This window comes from Sciurus vulgaris, assembly GCF_902686455.1.
Source record: "Sciurus vulgaris genome assembly, chromosome: 8".
Taxonomy (NCBI): Eukaryota; Metazoa; Chordata; class Mammalia; order Rodentia; family Sciuridae; genus Sciurus; species Sciurus vulgaris.
The window spans coordinates 23063479-23077126 of NC_136468.1; the positions used below are offsets into that span (position 1 = coordinate 23063479).

General features: G+C 50.5%; 1 protein-coding gene across 1 annotated transcript in view; it reads left to right on the top strand.

Annotated features, from left to right (window-relative positions):
* Window positions 1-13319, top strand: part of PODXL (podocalyxin like) — a gene marked incomplete at its 5' end in the record, with an annotated part of 75319 nt that extends 62000 nt beyond the window's left edge. The window contains 7 exons of the mRNA XM_079150369.1: window positions 3152-3775; window positions 5091-5332; window positions 5614-5685; window positions 7308-7458; window positions 7708-7769; window positions 7950-8117; window positions 9334-13319. Coding sequence (XP_079006495.1) covers window positions 3152-3775; window positions 5091-5332; window positions 5614-5685; window positions 7308-7458; window positions 7708-7769; window positions 7950-8117; window positions 9334-9531 — 1517 coding nt within the window. The 3' untranslated portion in view covers window positions 9532-13319. The remainder of the gene's footprint in view (window positions 1-3151; window positions 3776-5090; window positions 5333-5613; window positions 5686-7307; window positions 7459-7707; window positions 7770-7949; window positions 8118-9333) is intronic.
* Window positions 13320-13648: the final 329 nt, after the last annotated feature.

The following is a 13648-nucleotide window of genomic DNA, read 5'->3' on the forward strand; positions in this document are numbered from 1 at the left end:
TTTCTGAACTTTAAGGGTCCCATTGAGAAAGTAGTTGTGTGTGCCTAAAAGCTAGAGTGTTGATCCTGTTTTCTTCTAGAAGTTGCTTAGTTTCTGGTCTAATTCTGAGGTCTTTGGATCCATTTTGATTTTTGTACAGGGGGAGAGATAAAGGTCTAGTTTCATTCTCCTAAATATGGAGAACCAGTTATGCCAGCACCTTTTGTTGAAAAGGCTGTCTCTTGTCCAGTGTATGTTTTGGGCACCTTTTTCAAGGATCAGATGACTGTAGTGGGTATTTTTAGTGTGTAAGCATTCTTCTAGGCGAGACCGTCTGTGTGTACCTCTGGGACATACTGGAATCTGAAGAAAATGAGAGTAGTTGGAATACTGAGGAGATCTGGCTTCTGTTCAGTTGATTGGGTGAGTTCAGGTAAGGTTGAGAGCCTTAAGGAAGGTCAGAGCAACCAGAACAGATAGGAGGAGAACAGTGGTCGAAACTGCTGGCAAGTGAGTTCCATTGAAGATGGCGATTATGTGTAGTCTTCATCTGCCCGGCCCATATGTCACCAACCAATCTAGGTTCTGTTTCCGCATCAAGCCCCAGTAAGGTTACAAATTAAAGTAACACTGTAGTTTGGCAACTCATGGGATCAAATGTCTGTCTCTTTGCATTTTCAGCCCTTCAGTTGCAAACAGAAAGCAGTTCCTAGCCAGGCACAGTGGCACATGCCTGTAATCCCAGCTGCTCGGAGGCTGAGACAGGAAGAGCTAAAGTTCAAAGTTGGTCTCAGCAACTAATTGAGGCCCTAAGCAACTTACCCTCTCTCTAAATACAATTAAAAAAAAAAAAAAAAAAAAAAGGCTGGGGATGTGGCTCAATGGTTAGGCACCCCTGGGTTCAATCCCTAGTACGCCCCCTAAAAAACAAACAAAAACAGCAATTGAATTCAGGAATTCAAGTTTGTTATTCTTTAAGTCAGTAGTTTTAATTGGGTAGTGATTTTTATCTGCCCCAGGGACATTTAACAATATCTGGAGACGTTTGCAGTTGTCACAGCTAGAGAAGGGTATGCATATTACTTGCATCTACTGGACAGAGGCCAGTGATGTTGCTAAATATCCTCTAATGCATCAGACAACTTCCATGGCAAAGAATCCTGCTGAGGCTGGCCTCGAACTTGGGATCCTTCTGCCTTAGCCTCTGGAATTGCTGGGATTAGAGGGGAGTGCCCCCGTGTCAAGCTTACATTGGTTTTTAACACGCATCCTGGTAAATGTGCCTTTTGTGTTTCTGTGGTAGACATGCTCAGCCCCACTAAACGCACTTCTTGGACTTGCCATGCACAAGATGCCTTAGGATCCTGGCTAGAGTCCTGTTCCTTAGGATTCTGACTGCCTCTGGCCTCTCCAGGGCCTGGTCACCCTGCTGGTACAAACTTCTGCCTCTCAGTAGCGAAGTGAGTGTGTACCACCAGAGCTCAGCCTGTGGTCTCTTTCCTCCCCAGCTGTAAGTAGAGGACTCAACTCTGGGCTGCCGAGACATGCTTGTGCTTGTCCCGGGGAGGCTAGAGAAGCGGGTGTCTGACATTTTCAGCCCACGATAGGAGGCACAATCGGCCACCGTCCCATCTCACCGGTGGGGAACTGCCCAAGCAGAGGCATGTGGTATAGATGTGACTGGCTGCAGGGAGCAGCTCAGTTCCATGACAGCCCTTCCCACCAGGCCCTCCTTTCTGCTCACCCCAGAAGCTCTCCTTCCTCTCACATGGCACATCAGCAGGCAGCCCATCTCCTCAGTGCAGCCCATCCTGTCTCCAGTGGCGCTGGCTTGATCCAGCCAGCCATTATCCATTTTCTCAGCAGGACCGGCAGGACCGTGGGAGAGCAGCTCTGAGCCACCCTCCTGGTCATTCCCCAGAGTAACAAGCGTGGCTGTCTCACCTATATGCCTTCCTTGCTTTACCCCACCTCCCACGGCATCTTTACACAAAATAAAATCCAAAATCCTTCTTTGGACCTCTGAGCCTAGGTTTTGTTCTTCCTAGGGCATGGTTTTTAAGAGCACCTTCTTTTACTCTCAGAAATGACTGGGTTAAGCTGGGGATGGGGGTGCAGTCCTGTAAGCCCAGCAACTTGAGGCCGAGGCAGGAGGATCACAAGTTCAAGGCAAGACATGGTAACTTAGCAGGGCCTACTCCCCAAAATTTCTGAGGGGTTGGGGTTGTAGCTCAGTGGAGAGGCGCTGCTGAGTTCAGTCCCTGTCACTGCAAAGGTTCATACACAGGCCCTGCATTTGTGAGTCCCCTTCCCCTGGCTCCTGAACTCCATGTGTACACCCTTATCTCCTCTTGGCCCCTTTCCCTACATTGGCACCTTCGCAGGTTCTGTTCCCTCTCAGAGACATCTGTCCTCCCACTTGTGTGACAACATTCTCCATTGATCCTTCAGGCCTTACCTTAACGGTCACCTTAGGGCCCCCTTGCTTTACCTCTCCACACCCCCGCCCTTTCCTGTACTGCTCACGTCCCTCCTATAGTTCCATCTGCCTGTCACCTCCCTGTGGGTGTGGATTCTGTCTTTTTCACCAACATGGGACCTGTCCCATCACAGGGCCCTCCATAAATATTTCATGAAATAAGCCAATGAAAGGCCTTCCTCACTGGCCCCCTTCTCCTGGAGGTCAAGCCACCATGATGAGCATAGCCCTTCTTAGCACAGGCCACAGCTGTAGTGAACAGTCGTGTGTGGAACTCCGGTTCACTGTCTGTTTCTCCTTCTAGGTTGGAACTTCTGGGATAGGTTGTGTGGCTCTTGCTTATACTTGCATGGGACCAGGGCAGCTCAGGAAGCATCAGCCTGGACTCTGCTGCGGGGCCCTGCACTTGGCACTGTGGGGGGCGGGACGGTTCAGCAGCCTGCAGGGTGGTCATCAGCTCAGCATGCAGCGGCCCGCTGGCCTTGTTCTCTCTTGTGGAACTTCCTTTTACTTTCCCTGTGTCACTGTTACATCCCTGCTAGAGGTCTCTTGAATTTCAGAAAACTCTGGACTCATGACAGACTAGCATGGCAAATGGCAGGATAGAAGCAAGGCTACTGAGTCCCAGGGAAGCGCGGGAGAGTTGCAGAGGACACTCCCCTGATCCCTGTCTTGTTTCTGTGTTATTGCCAGCCACAGACCAGAACAGCCGTCAGTCAGCAACCCCAAGCCAGAAGCCCACACCTACAAAAGCCCCCAACGCACTGAAGACTTCAGCCACAGTGACAACGCACGCAGCCACGACGAACGCAGCCACGACACACACCAGCCCTGCGGCGTCCACAGGCAAGGCGGAGGCCCAGACCCCAGCTCAGCCGGGCCCCGCTGACAAAGCCTCTGTGTCGACTGGGAAGGTAGACTTGGTCACCTCCACCAGATTCCTCAGTAGCTCACAGGGTGGCAGCACCGGGCCTCCCGCTTCCACGGCTTCTGCCAGCACCCAACCCACAAGCCTCAAGGATGGGAACAAAGGAGCAATTGTGCCTGCAGAGCACACGAGCAGCCACGCTCCTACACACCCCTCTACCACTCAGAGAGGAGATCAGTTGGCCCCTCATTCTCCAGTTCCTGTGAACACAAAGCCCCCTCCTATGGTTTCACATGCCAGCCCAGCAAGCCCTGCCCATTCCACAGTCACTGCGAAGACCCCAGCGAGCTCCCCAGAGGAAAGACACGACCTTACCAGGGTCTCCAGTGGTTCAAGCCTTGCATCTGGCCCTGGAAGCCCCACAGTCACGGGGATGCCCACCACACCAAGTAAGTAGGGCCTCGACTTTTTATTGTTTATCAAATAAGAAGAAACTTTTCAGTGCTTTTTTTTTTTTTTTTTTTTTTTTTTTCAAAAAATACACCCTTGTTTTATTTATTTATTTTTATGTGGTGCTGAGGATTGAACCCAGTGCCCTACACATGCTAGGCAAGCGCTCTACCACTGAGCTACAGCCCCAGCCCCTTTCAGTGCTTTTTGTTTTCCCCTTCTGGTTACTCAGCTGGGAGGTTGATGCTGAGAGCTAGACGTTATGAGTCCATTCCACCTTCCTTCAGAGCTGCTTTCCCATGTCAGTGACGAGCAGAGTGTTTTGGCCTGCTCAGGGTAACAGCATATAAACATGCCAACAGTCTACACACAGGTGAGACTGCACAGTGTTGGTGGCAGGGTGTTAGGATATTCTAGAATGGTGCTTCCCAGACTTATTTGATGGCAACCCATCATAAGAAACACACTTTAATACATCATGGTCTATAAAAACACATATAATGCACATGAATGAAACAAGTTTGACTAAATAGGACTTTTTATATAAGCTAATATTTTCAATTCTGTTCCATTTCCTTTGCCTTTTATGAACTGTTTTCTCAAAGTGCTCATTGTAACCTAGTAAAATAATTTCAATGATGGAGCTGGGCGTGGTGTTTTGGGAAACTGAGGCAGGAGATCACAAATTTGAGGACAGCCTTAGCAATTCCGTGATACCCTCAACAACTTAGTGAGACCCTATCTCTAAATTAAAAATAAAAAGGATTGGGGTTGTAGCTCTGGTAGAGTGCCTCTGGGTTCGATTCCCAGTACCATGGGAAAAAAAGGAGAGAGAGAGAAAAGAAAAAAAATCCACCGATGGATCATGAGCCTCAAAATCATGACCCATCCGGGACGGGAGCTTCTGGGAGTGACTGAAGAGTCCATTTCCCGGAGCTCCCAGGTAACGTAGATACATCTTGACACTGGGCCAGGATGGCTGTGTCCTGTGGCGAGGGACTCTGAGATGGATGAGCATAAATCCCTGCTCTGCCACCTGCCGCCACACGACCTTGGGCAAATCATTGAGCCCGCCTGGGCCTCAGGGGTAGTGATGGAGCACTGAGCAGAGTCCTTGCACGAAGGATGTGCTCAGTGAATGTTGGCTGTTGCTGAACCCTTGTCATTGCCGTGACTTCCTTTGGCTTGGCTCTTACAACTGGCTTGTCCAGCGTGACTTTCCTGTAAGGTGGTACAGGACCCACTTCATCCCTCTGCTTCTGCACAGTGGACCCAGAAAAGACTGGGCTTTCCTCTGCTCTTCTATTCTTCTAGCCTCTTCTGTCGCCACCATATCACCACAAGGAACTGGGCAGACTTCCGGCCAGATGCCAACCAGCCCCACACCATCTTCCTTCACGACACCGCAGCCCAGGGACTCTTCGTCCAGTCCTGTGTCAGGAACTGTGGCCACACCTGCTGTTGGGGGAGACACCCATTCCAGCACTCCTTTGGCTTCAACTGTCCCCCAAGGCCTCAACACACCCTCTTCCACCTTGGCTCCTGGGAAACCCAAGGTAATTCCAAGCAGGCTGGGTCAAAAAAGAGAGCCCAGACTCCAAGAAAAGCTATTTCTCTTCTTTGCTCTAGCCAGGCCCCTGGCTGGGTCTCTGAGGAATACTGTCCATTTGCCCCATCTCCCCTGGTCTTTCCCAAGACTGCCAAGGACATTCCTGGCTTTAAACTGGTCCAGCCATGCCCACAGCTTGCCATAAACTGATTACCACCCACTGGGGATGGGGAAGAGCAGGATCCTCTTGACTCTGGGCCTGACCCTTCATCTCATGGCTTCTTCTAGGTAGACTGTGTGACTCCTGAAAAGCTGGATGAGAAGCTGCTCATCCTGAACCTCACGGAAACCAGCCCCTGTGTGAGTACTGCTCACCAGAGCCCCCAGCACACCCCTGCAGGCTGGCAGGGCAAAGAAAACAGAGGGGATCGAAGTGCTCCTTCTCAAATGGACCAAGTGGTATCATCATCCAGGGATCAGCCCTTTGCCATCTTACTGAGCAACAAACTAAGGTTCAGACTCCTCTAAGGTCACACAGACAGGACTGTCACAGGCCAGAACAAGTTCCCAGGTCTCACTTTCACTGTGCCTACCTACAGTGGCCTAAGGGGCAGGAGGCCCTGATCCTGATTGCCCTTTGCCTCTAGTTCTGGGTGTGACTTCAGTCAGTTGGTCTCTTTGGAAATGAAAGTTTACGTCGGCCTCACTTCCCTTGTTCTCAAAGTGGCTTCCTATGCCTGGTCCACGTGTTTTCTGAGCGCCTCAGTGATGGCATGCAGAGCCCTCAAACTTAAGGGAATTGGTGAGGACAGGAGATAACAGTCCCAGTACTGAACTAAGAGAGCCCTTGCCTGTGGTTGTTCTTCCACTCTGGGTCCTGTGTGGACATTTGTGTGAGCGAGAGGGCACAGCAGTGTGTGGCTGCCCTCAGACTCTAGTCTCCCTAGGACCAAGGACTAGATAGAGCTGGGGATGTTGGCTGCTAGGTCAGTGAATAGCCTTTGAGTACAGGTGGTGGCTGGCTCGCTGCTGCCCTCTCCTGGCCAGTGCCTATTTTTGCACCCACTCCTAGGAACTAGAACAGAACAGGATTTGGTTTCTACAGGTTGGAGAGCTTTTCTGCCGTCATTTTCTCTTGGGCATCCATTTTGCTGGCATTTTCCAGGTGAACCTTACAGAAGTGTACATTTGACCATATGAGTTTGAAAAGGGAGCAGTGCTCTAGGGTTGGACTTTTTGGGACATGCTAAATGGTAGGCTCTGTATTACTTCTGAAACCCTCTTTGCTAAAGAAGGAAGATGGAAAGCCCTGAATCCCTTCCTGATGCTGGGGAAATTCCAGGTGTGACCTCCAGGGTGGCTTATGGGGGTCTTGAAGCAGGTCAGAGAGACATCCGCTCAGGGAGCCCTGACGACCTGCCCACCCTGATCTTCACCGTGGGCCCTGAAGCCACGTCGCCACGTTCGCTCTGCTTCGGCACACATTCAGGGTCCCCCATACTGCCCTATTCGGTGGCTCCTCACCTTCCCCACCAGCCTGCTCATTGCTCGGTCTTAGCCTCGGAGGGGCACAGGTGCATCATTCTGGGAATGCCCACCTGGAGCTGAGAGCTGAGGCCTTCCACTCCTGAGGTCTTCAACGGGCATGAGAAGCTGGTAAATGGCAGGTTCAGAGAGCCCCGGAGCCCCTGCTGCCAGTGGCGGGGTGCTGTGCCCCCCATCCACACAATACAGGGCACTGGTTTCTGAGTCTCAAAGAACTTGGAGGAAATGGGCACTGGGGGAGTCCCTCGTGCACCCCAGAGAGCTGACATCTGAGGGGAGCGGGCAGAGAAGGCAGGGGCTGAAGGCTGCAGGACTCCCGGGAATGGCACTGGTGGAGTGTGGAGAGGGGCGTGGGTCCAGCAGGGTGGCAGAGGGCAGTCCCACAAGCCTGGCCGCTGTCACACCCCTCTGCAATGCCTGTGTTCTCCTCACAACAGGCAAAGAGCCCGCCGGCAGATGACAAACTGGTGACACAGCTGTGCCGAGCGGTCAAAGCCACCTTCAACCCGGCTCAGGATTCGTGCACAGTACAGCTGGCCCCTATTCAAGAAAGCCAGGCAGTGGCAATCAAAAAAATCACTATTCAAAGTGAGTTGAGGGCAAGAGGGCCTAGGCCTTTGTGTGTGGGAATGGAGCAGGAGGCCATGGGATGGTCCAGGAGCTGCTGGGAGTGTGGGTCGGGTGGTGCCCCTAGGAACTGTCAAGCCACGCATCCTCTCAGGGGCCACCCAGGAGACTGAGTGCATACAGAACACCCTTGTCCTGGGGGCCATCACCCTTGCTACCACACCGCTCTGAGCTAGACCCTGGAGGCAGCATCTGTCCTCTCTCCTACAGCAAATCTCCTTCCTGAGAATGTGTATGAACTGCTGAAGAACAAGTGGGATGACCTAAGAGAGGTAGGTGGCACCTGGAAGCGCTGGGCAGGCTGGACCAGGAGCCTCTCAGAAGTCCAGTGTCTCCAGAGCCATCACCCATGCCAAGTGTCTGCAGCAAATGGAAGAGCTCACAAATGAGGGGGTGCTCGGGGTCGGGGGTGCAGACCCTGTTCTGTCACACTATGTCTCCTTCCCGGCCAGGTGGGCGTCAGCCACATGCAGCTGGGGAACGAAGGCCCACCGGAGGAGGCCGAGGACCGCTTCAGCATGCCGCTCATCATCACTATCGTCTGCATGGCGTCCTTCCTGCTCCTTGTCGCTGCCCTCTATGGCTGCTGCCACCAGCGTCTCTCCCAGAGGAAGGACCAGGTGAGCATGCCCCTCCTCTAGCCAGGGAAGCAGTCAATCACCAGATGAGCTCTTAGCTCATCATTCCTGTCGTCCAGCAGGGAAAAGTGAGTGGCCTTGGACCCTTCTAGCAGGCAGAGCCCCGCTGAAGAGGCTCCATGGCCAGAGGCAAGAGCAGGACTTTGGAAGAAAAAGATTAGGTTGAAGCCCTGCTCTGTGTGACCTTGAGTCCATTGGAGCTTCAGCTGTGGGGACAATATCCATCTTGCAGAGCTGTTCTGAGGATTGATTGATAGAAATGGCCCTTGTGCACCTATCTCACCAAAACTTCATTCACTTACCTACTGAACTCCCATCTTCCAGTTCCACCCAAATCCATGGGTTGTGCCCCTGAATGCAAACTGAAGGCGCTCTGGGAAAGTTTTCATGCCTAGCTTCCTCACACTCCACCTGAAACCCAGTCTCTTGATCAGTGTATGTGTTCAGAGCTCCCTAGGTGATTCTAGCATGCAGTCAAAGCCAAATCTTAAAGAGACTGAGAATGTACCATTGCCAATGGCTGCTGTCCACAGCAGGGATGCCCACAGTGACTGCCATTCCCATCTTGTCAGGCTTGGAGAGGTCCTTGGTCACCTGGCCTGAAAGGTCATTTTCTTACAGTACCGCCCAACGCATTACTATATGGGGTGATGTAAGTGCTTGAAGAGGTTTTGGGGGAAGAAATGGAAGAAAGGAAAATGCTTAGAGGATTCTAGAAAACAAAGTCCATGTCCACTGACATCACCGATTCAGATTTGCCCACAGAGCAAAGGTGAAACCAGTTGGGAATTTTAGGGTGTGAGGCAGGCCTGAAGACAAGTGGCCTCCTGGGCAGCCCACACCTATATGTGGGCAGTGAGTGCTTGCTTTAGCCAAACTGGGTTCCCTGAGTTGAAGGGGACAGCACATGTTAAGACTCGTTTAAACAAGGTATAGTGTGCCATCTGTAATCCCATCTATGGGGGAGGCTGAGGCAGGAGGATTGCAAGTTTGAGTCCAGTCTTGGCAACTAAGTGACATCTTGTCTCAAAATAAAAAGGAATGGGGATATAGCTCAGTGGTAGAGCATTTGCTTAGCATGCTTGAAGCTTGAACATTGGGTTTGATCCCCAATGTTGCAAAGAAAAAAAAAAAAAGACTTAAGGCTCATAAACCTCCCAAATTATTCTTTCTCCCTGGGCCATCTTCCCCATCCTAGCAACGACTCACAGAGGAGCTACAGACAGTGGAGAATGGTTACCATGACAACCCAACCCTGGAAGTGATGGAGACCTCCTCTGAGATGCAGGAGAAGAAGGTGGTTAACCTTAATGGGGAGCTGGGGGACAGCTGGATCGTCCCTCTGGACAACCTGACCAAGGATGACCTAGATGAGGAGGAAGACACACATCTCTAATTGGGTCTGCTGGCTGCTTCAACAGGGCCACAGGCTCCAGACCAACCACCTGAAGTGCCATTTGGACAGAGGAGGAGAATTCCTCCCTGTTTGAGGAGGGAAAGACTGGGGGAGGAAGAGTGGACTTCAAGGGTTGCTACCTCCCAATTCCCACAGGGCCTTAATTTTTTCCCTTTTCAAGCTGATCATATCATATTCTATCTACATCCCTCTTGTAAAGTAACCCACTAGTGCCTGAGCTCAGCGCTGCTGGAGGACAAGAAGGAGGGAGATGAAGGAAGAGCCACAGAAGGGTCCTCAGAGACCCACTAGCAGAATATCCTCATGTCCCGAGTTGACTGAAGAGGGCAGGTGACTTGCACAAGGTCACAGTTACTTGGTGACAGATTCCTCCCTTCACTCCAGGGCTCATCTGTACCAAGCACACTTTTGTGTTCACTTGTGCCCTCTTTCCAGGCAGAGCTGCCCTGGGCAGGGGTGACCACTCCAATAGTAGGTGGGCTGGGAAGGAGAGCCGGCCTGTACCCTTCTCAGTGGGATCTATATTATAAGGACAGGTCCCATGTTTCCGTCTCCTCCTCCTCCAGCTTCGTTTGCCAGTACCCCTCTCCCTCCCCTCCTCTTTACCCCTTTCACTCAATTCTTAGTCCCACTCTGCCCCAGGGAGACAGGGATCAGCACAGGTCATTCATCACCTTGAACCCCTTTTTCTGGACTCTGTTTTCTTCGCATCCATTTAATGATGCAGAGGCCTCCCAGTGTGCACGAGGCCCGCTTACAGGAGCAGTGGGTAGGTGAAGAGGGGAGCTTCTCATCCCAGGGTGGCCTCCTCATGGCAGCTGATTCAGGGCTCAGCAACCACACTGGCCTATAACTCAAGCACCCCTTGAAGACAGACGCTCTCCAAGATCTCCTTTGGCTTTCTGCTCCCACCAGGGATTAGAATCTGCAGTAGCCACAGAAAGCAAGTTTTTTTTTTTTTTTTTTTTTTTTTTTAAAGTCACTGCTCAGCCAATGGGATAAATCCCCCAAGGCCCAGCAAGAAAGAGCAATAGTGGTAGGACAGACCTGTCCCAGGCCCCCACCCCCATCGGGATCAGCAGAGGTGTGTCTGAGCAGACAATCCATTGAAACTGCTGGCAGACAGGTGTTACTGTTTCATAGGAAACTCAGGGACTTTTCAAGTTGCTGAGAGTTTTGTTGTATTTGTTTGTTTGTTTGTTTTGTTTTGTTTTGTTTAATTCAGCACTCCACCGTCAAAGGCCAAATCTCCAGCTAAGGGAGACTGTTAACTCACCTCATGGATTCCAATTCTCCTGTGCCACAGAGAAAGGCCCAGAACATGAGTGCGTTCTAAGGTGCCTGACTTCCCTCTCTCCTGGCATGGAGCTAGGCCCTGCTGTTTCCTCTCCCCTGTGTTGCTGGTGGGGCTACTGCAGTTCTGTTTCTGGTGGCATCTCAGGGAAACACAAAGCCATGTCTAGTCCCCAGCACAGGGTTTTCTAGGCTCAGCAGTTAGCTGCCTTGTAGAAGGCACCTGAGGATGGGGCATAGTGAGGCTTTTTCTGGTTTTCTGAGGCGGGGAAATCCTGCATGGAATTTTGAACCCGGCCATGGTCTGTATGTTCCTGGGCATAAATTCCCTGGAACCAACTATCTGCTTTGGAACAGTTTATTTTAAAAAAGAAAAGGTGGGGGATATAGGGGGAGGGTCTCCCCCTGCGCCCTCCTCTGTGGCCTGTAGCCATTCAATATCCTAGGGAACAGGAAGTCCAGGTGGTCATGGAGGGCACCCAGGAAGTTTTCCAAGAGCTGGAGAGATGCTAGGTTAGCAGGATCCAAAAGCATTTGCCCAGCTCTTCTGACACTAGTATTTGGAGGTGGGCAGGATGGGAAACAGTACCAGTCTGAGGAGAAATAGAGGAAGTGTTGGGACTCTGGAGAGAAATCTGTTTGCTTCCTTTCTGCCCAGTGGGTTTCTGTCATGGCCTCTGTGTAAGGCCAGACTGGATTATTGCTCTTGCTGATTGTGGGTCACATTCACCAACAAGGGCATTTGATAGAGACAGCAAATATTACTTCTGCAAACGGATCAAAGGGTGCAGCCCCCAGGCCTCTCAGAGAGAGTTGATGACTGTGAAGACAAGGGAGCAGAAACCATACCTGGACAGGGGCAGCGACCACAGCTCTGTCGAGGGAAAACCTGGGGAAGCCTTGGGCTGACTGAGAGGTTCCTTCTTTCTGTGCATCCAACTTGTGCCTCCAGTGGAACTTCAGGGTCTGACACCTGGCCTGGGCTTGCTCTTGCTGCTAGGACATCTGTGTCAACAGGCCACGCTGCCAACATCTGGAAAAGTCATCTTCCTATGTCTTTATTGAGTCAGAGTGCTGTCTGATAATTCAGATTCTGGGGCCGAGAAGAGAGGATAGCAACACCAGGGGCTCAGCAAGACTTTGAACCAGTTGTACCAAAGAATTTAGGAATTCCCTATCGGTGGCAAACTGTCGTTTCCCCACACTGCAAAAAACATGAGTCTGATGATTTCCCAAGCTACAGAAACCACAGGCTGATGATTTTGATTAGCTGCAACCCAGTGGGCAGCATGCTGCCATGTCAGTGGGAGAGAAGCAGGACAGAAGAATCTGCAGCAGAAGGCAGAATACGGGTCTAATCTAATAGACACCGGTCCCCGCTTCTCCATGAGAAAAATTAGCGGAAGACTTGTTTAAACCATTTCTTGAGCTTTATCTTTTTTTTTTTTTTTTTTTTTTGACAATGTACTGGAGAAACTTTGAAGAACAAATTCAAGCTGATGTATAGATATACATATTTTTGACATGTAAATACAACAGCCACATTAATTTACTGCACTGCTTTAAGTAAGTATACTTTGAAACAACATCCATTAGCTAAGGGAGATGGCTAGGCTTTTTTTTTTTCTCTGAACAAGAATGTAAATGTCTAACTAGAAATGACAAGTTTTGTCTTACTAGATTCAAGAAGACAGGCTGGGGACAAAATATTTGTCTTGCAGACTGGGCGTTTTCATTTTAAAATATGATCCCATTCCAATAAGGGCTGGGGTCAGGTGCACTAATTGGAGAGTGACACTCTGGTCACAGGGACAGAGATGTAGAGATCTAGTCCAGTTTTTTTCCACAACAAATCTGAAGCCCACCCAAGTAAAGTGACAGAAACAAGATTAAAGCCTGGATCCGCAGATTATCCTATGCTGTGTGCCTCTAAAGAAATCAGGGAACTGGAGACTGCCACTTGCAGGCAGGTTGACACAGACAGGACACCATTCCTTCCCCGAAACCACCCAAACAAGGCCAGGGACGCAGAGTAACATAAACGAAAGCCCCGCTAGACTCAACATTCCGGAGTCATATAGATCTAAGAGGTAAATGAGCGATTCTTCCCCCAAGAAACTGTTTAGTGAGCTCTCACTTAGGAAACCTACTAGCAGAGGAGGATCAAAGGGAACAAGACAGGGAAGACAGCGCAAGAAAAAACCAGAGCCTACCTTTTGTCAATGTGGCACTGATTCCCGACACCCAGCAAAAGCAGGGGATTACTGTTTCATGGATTTTGTTTTTATTAGTGAATGTTAAAACAGTTTGCCCAGAAGACTGGGGGAGCATGTGTCTTAGTGGACAGGGGTCTGAAGTACACTGGAAAAATACTGAGAAACTTGTTTGTAAAGACTATCGTTAATTATTGCATTTTTCTTAGAAAAATGTATTTTGAAAAATTGTACACCGTTAATTAAAATGCTTTTCTGTAAGCTGGTTCAAGCCCTGGTATTTTGCTTGACTTAAATTCTTTACCTGTCATGGAAGCAACTCCCCTACTCTTAGTGACATTGACCTATGTGGGTACAGGAGGGGAGTGGGGCGAAGTAGGAAGGAAGGGGGGCATCCTAGAAGCATGTAGTTCTCCACCCCATCTCAGGCCGCCCTACCAGTCCTAAGAGGATGTCATTTTCTCCCAGGCACTCTTCTCTCTTCCTCCCTCACACTTTGCTTTGGGTATAGCTGTGAGTCACCCCCAGGGAAGTTCCCATGTGGGCTGCTGAGCCCAATCAAGTATGAAAATGCTGGCCGAGAGAACAAC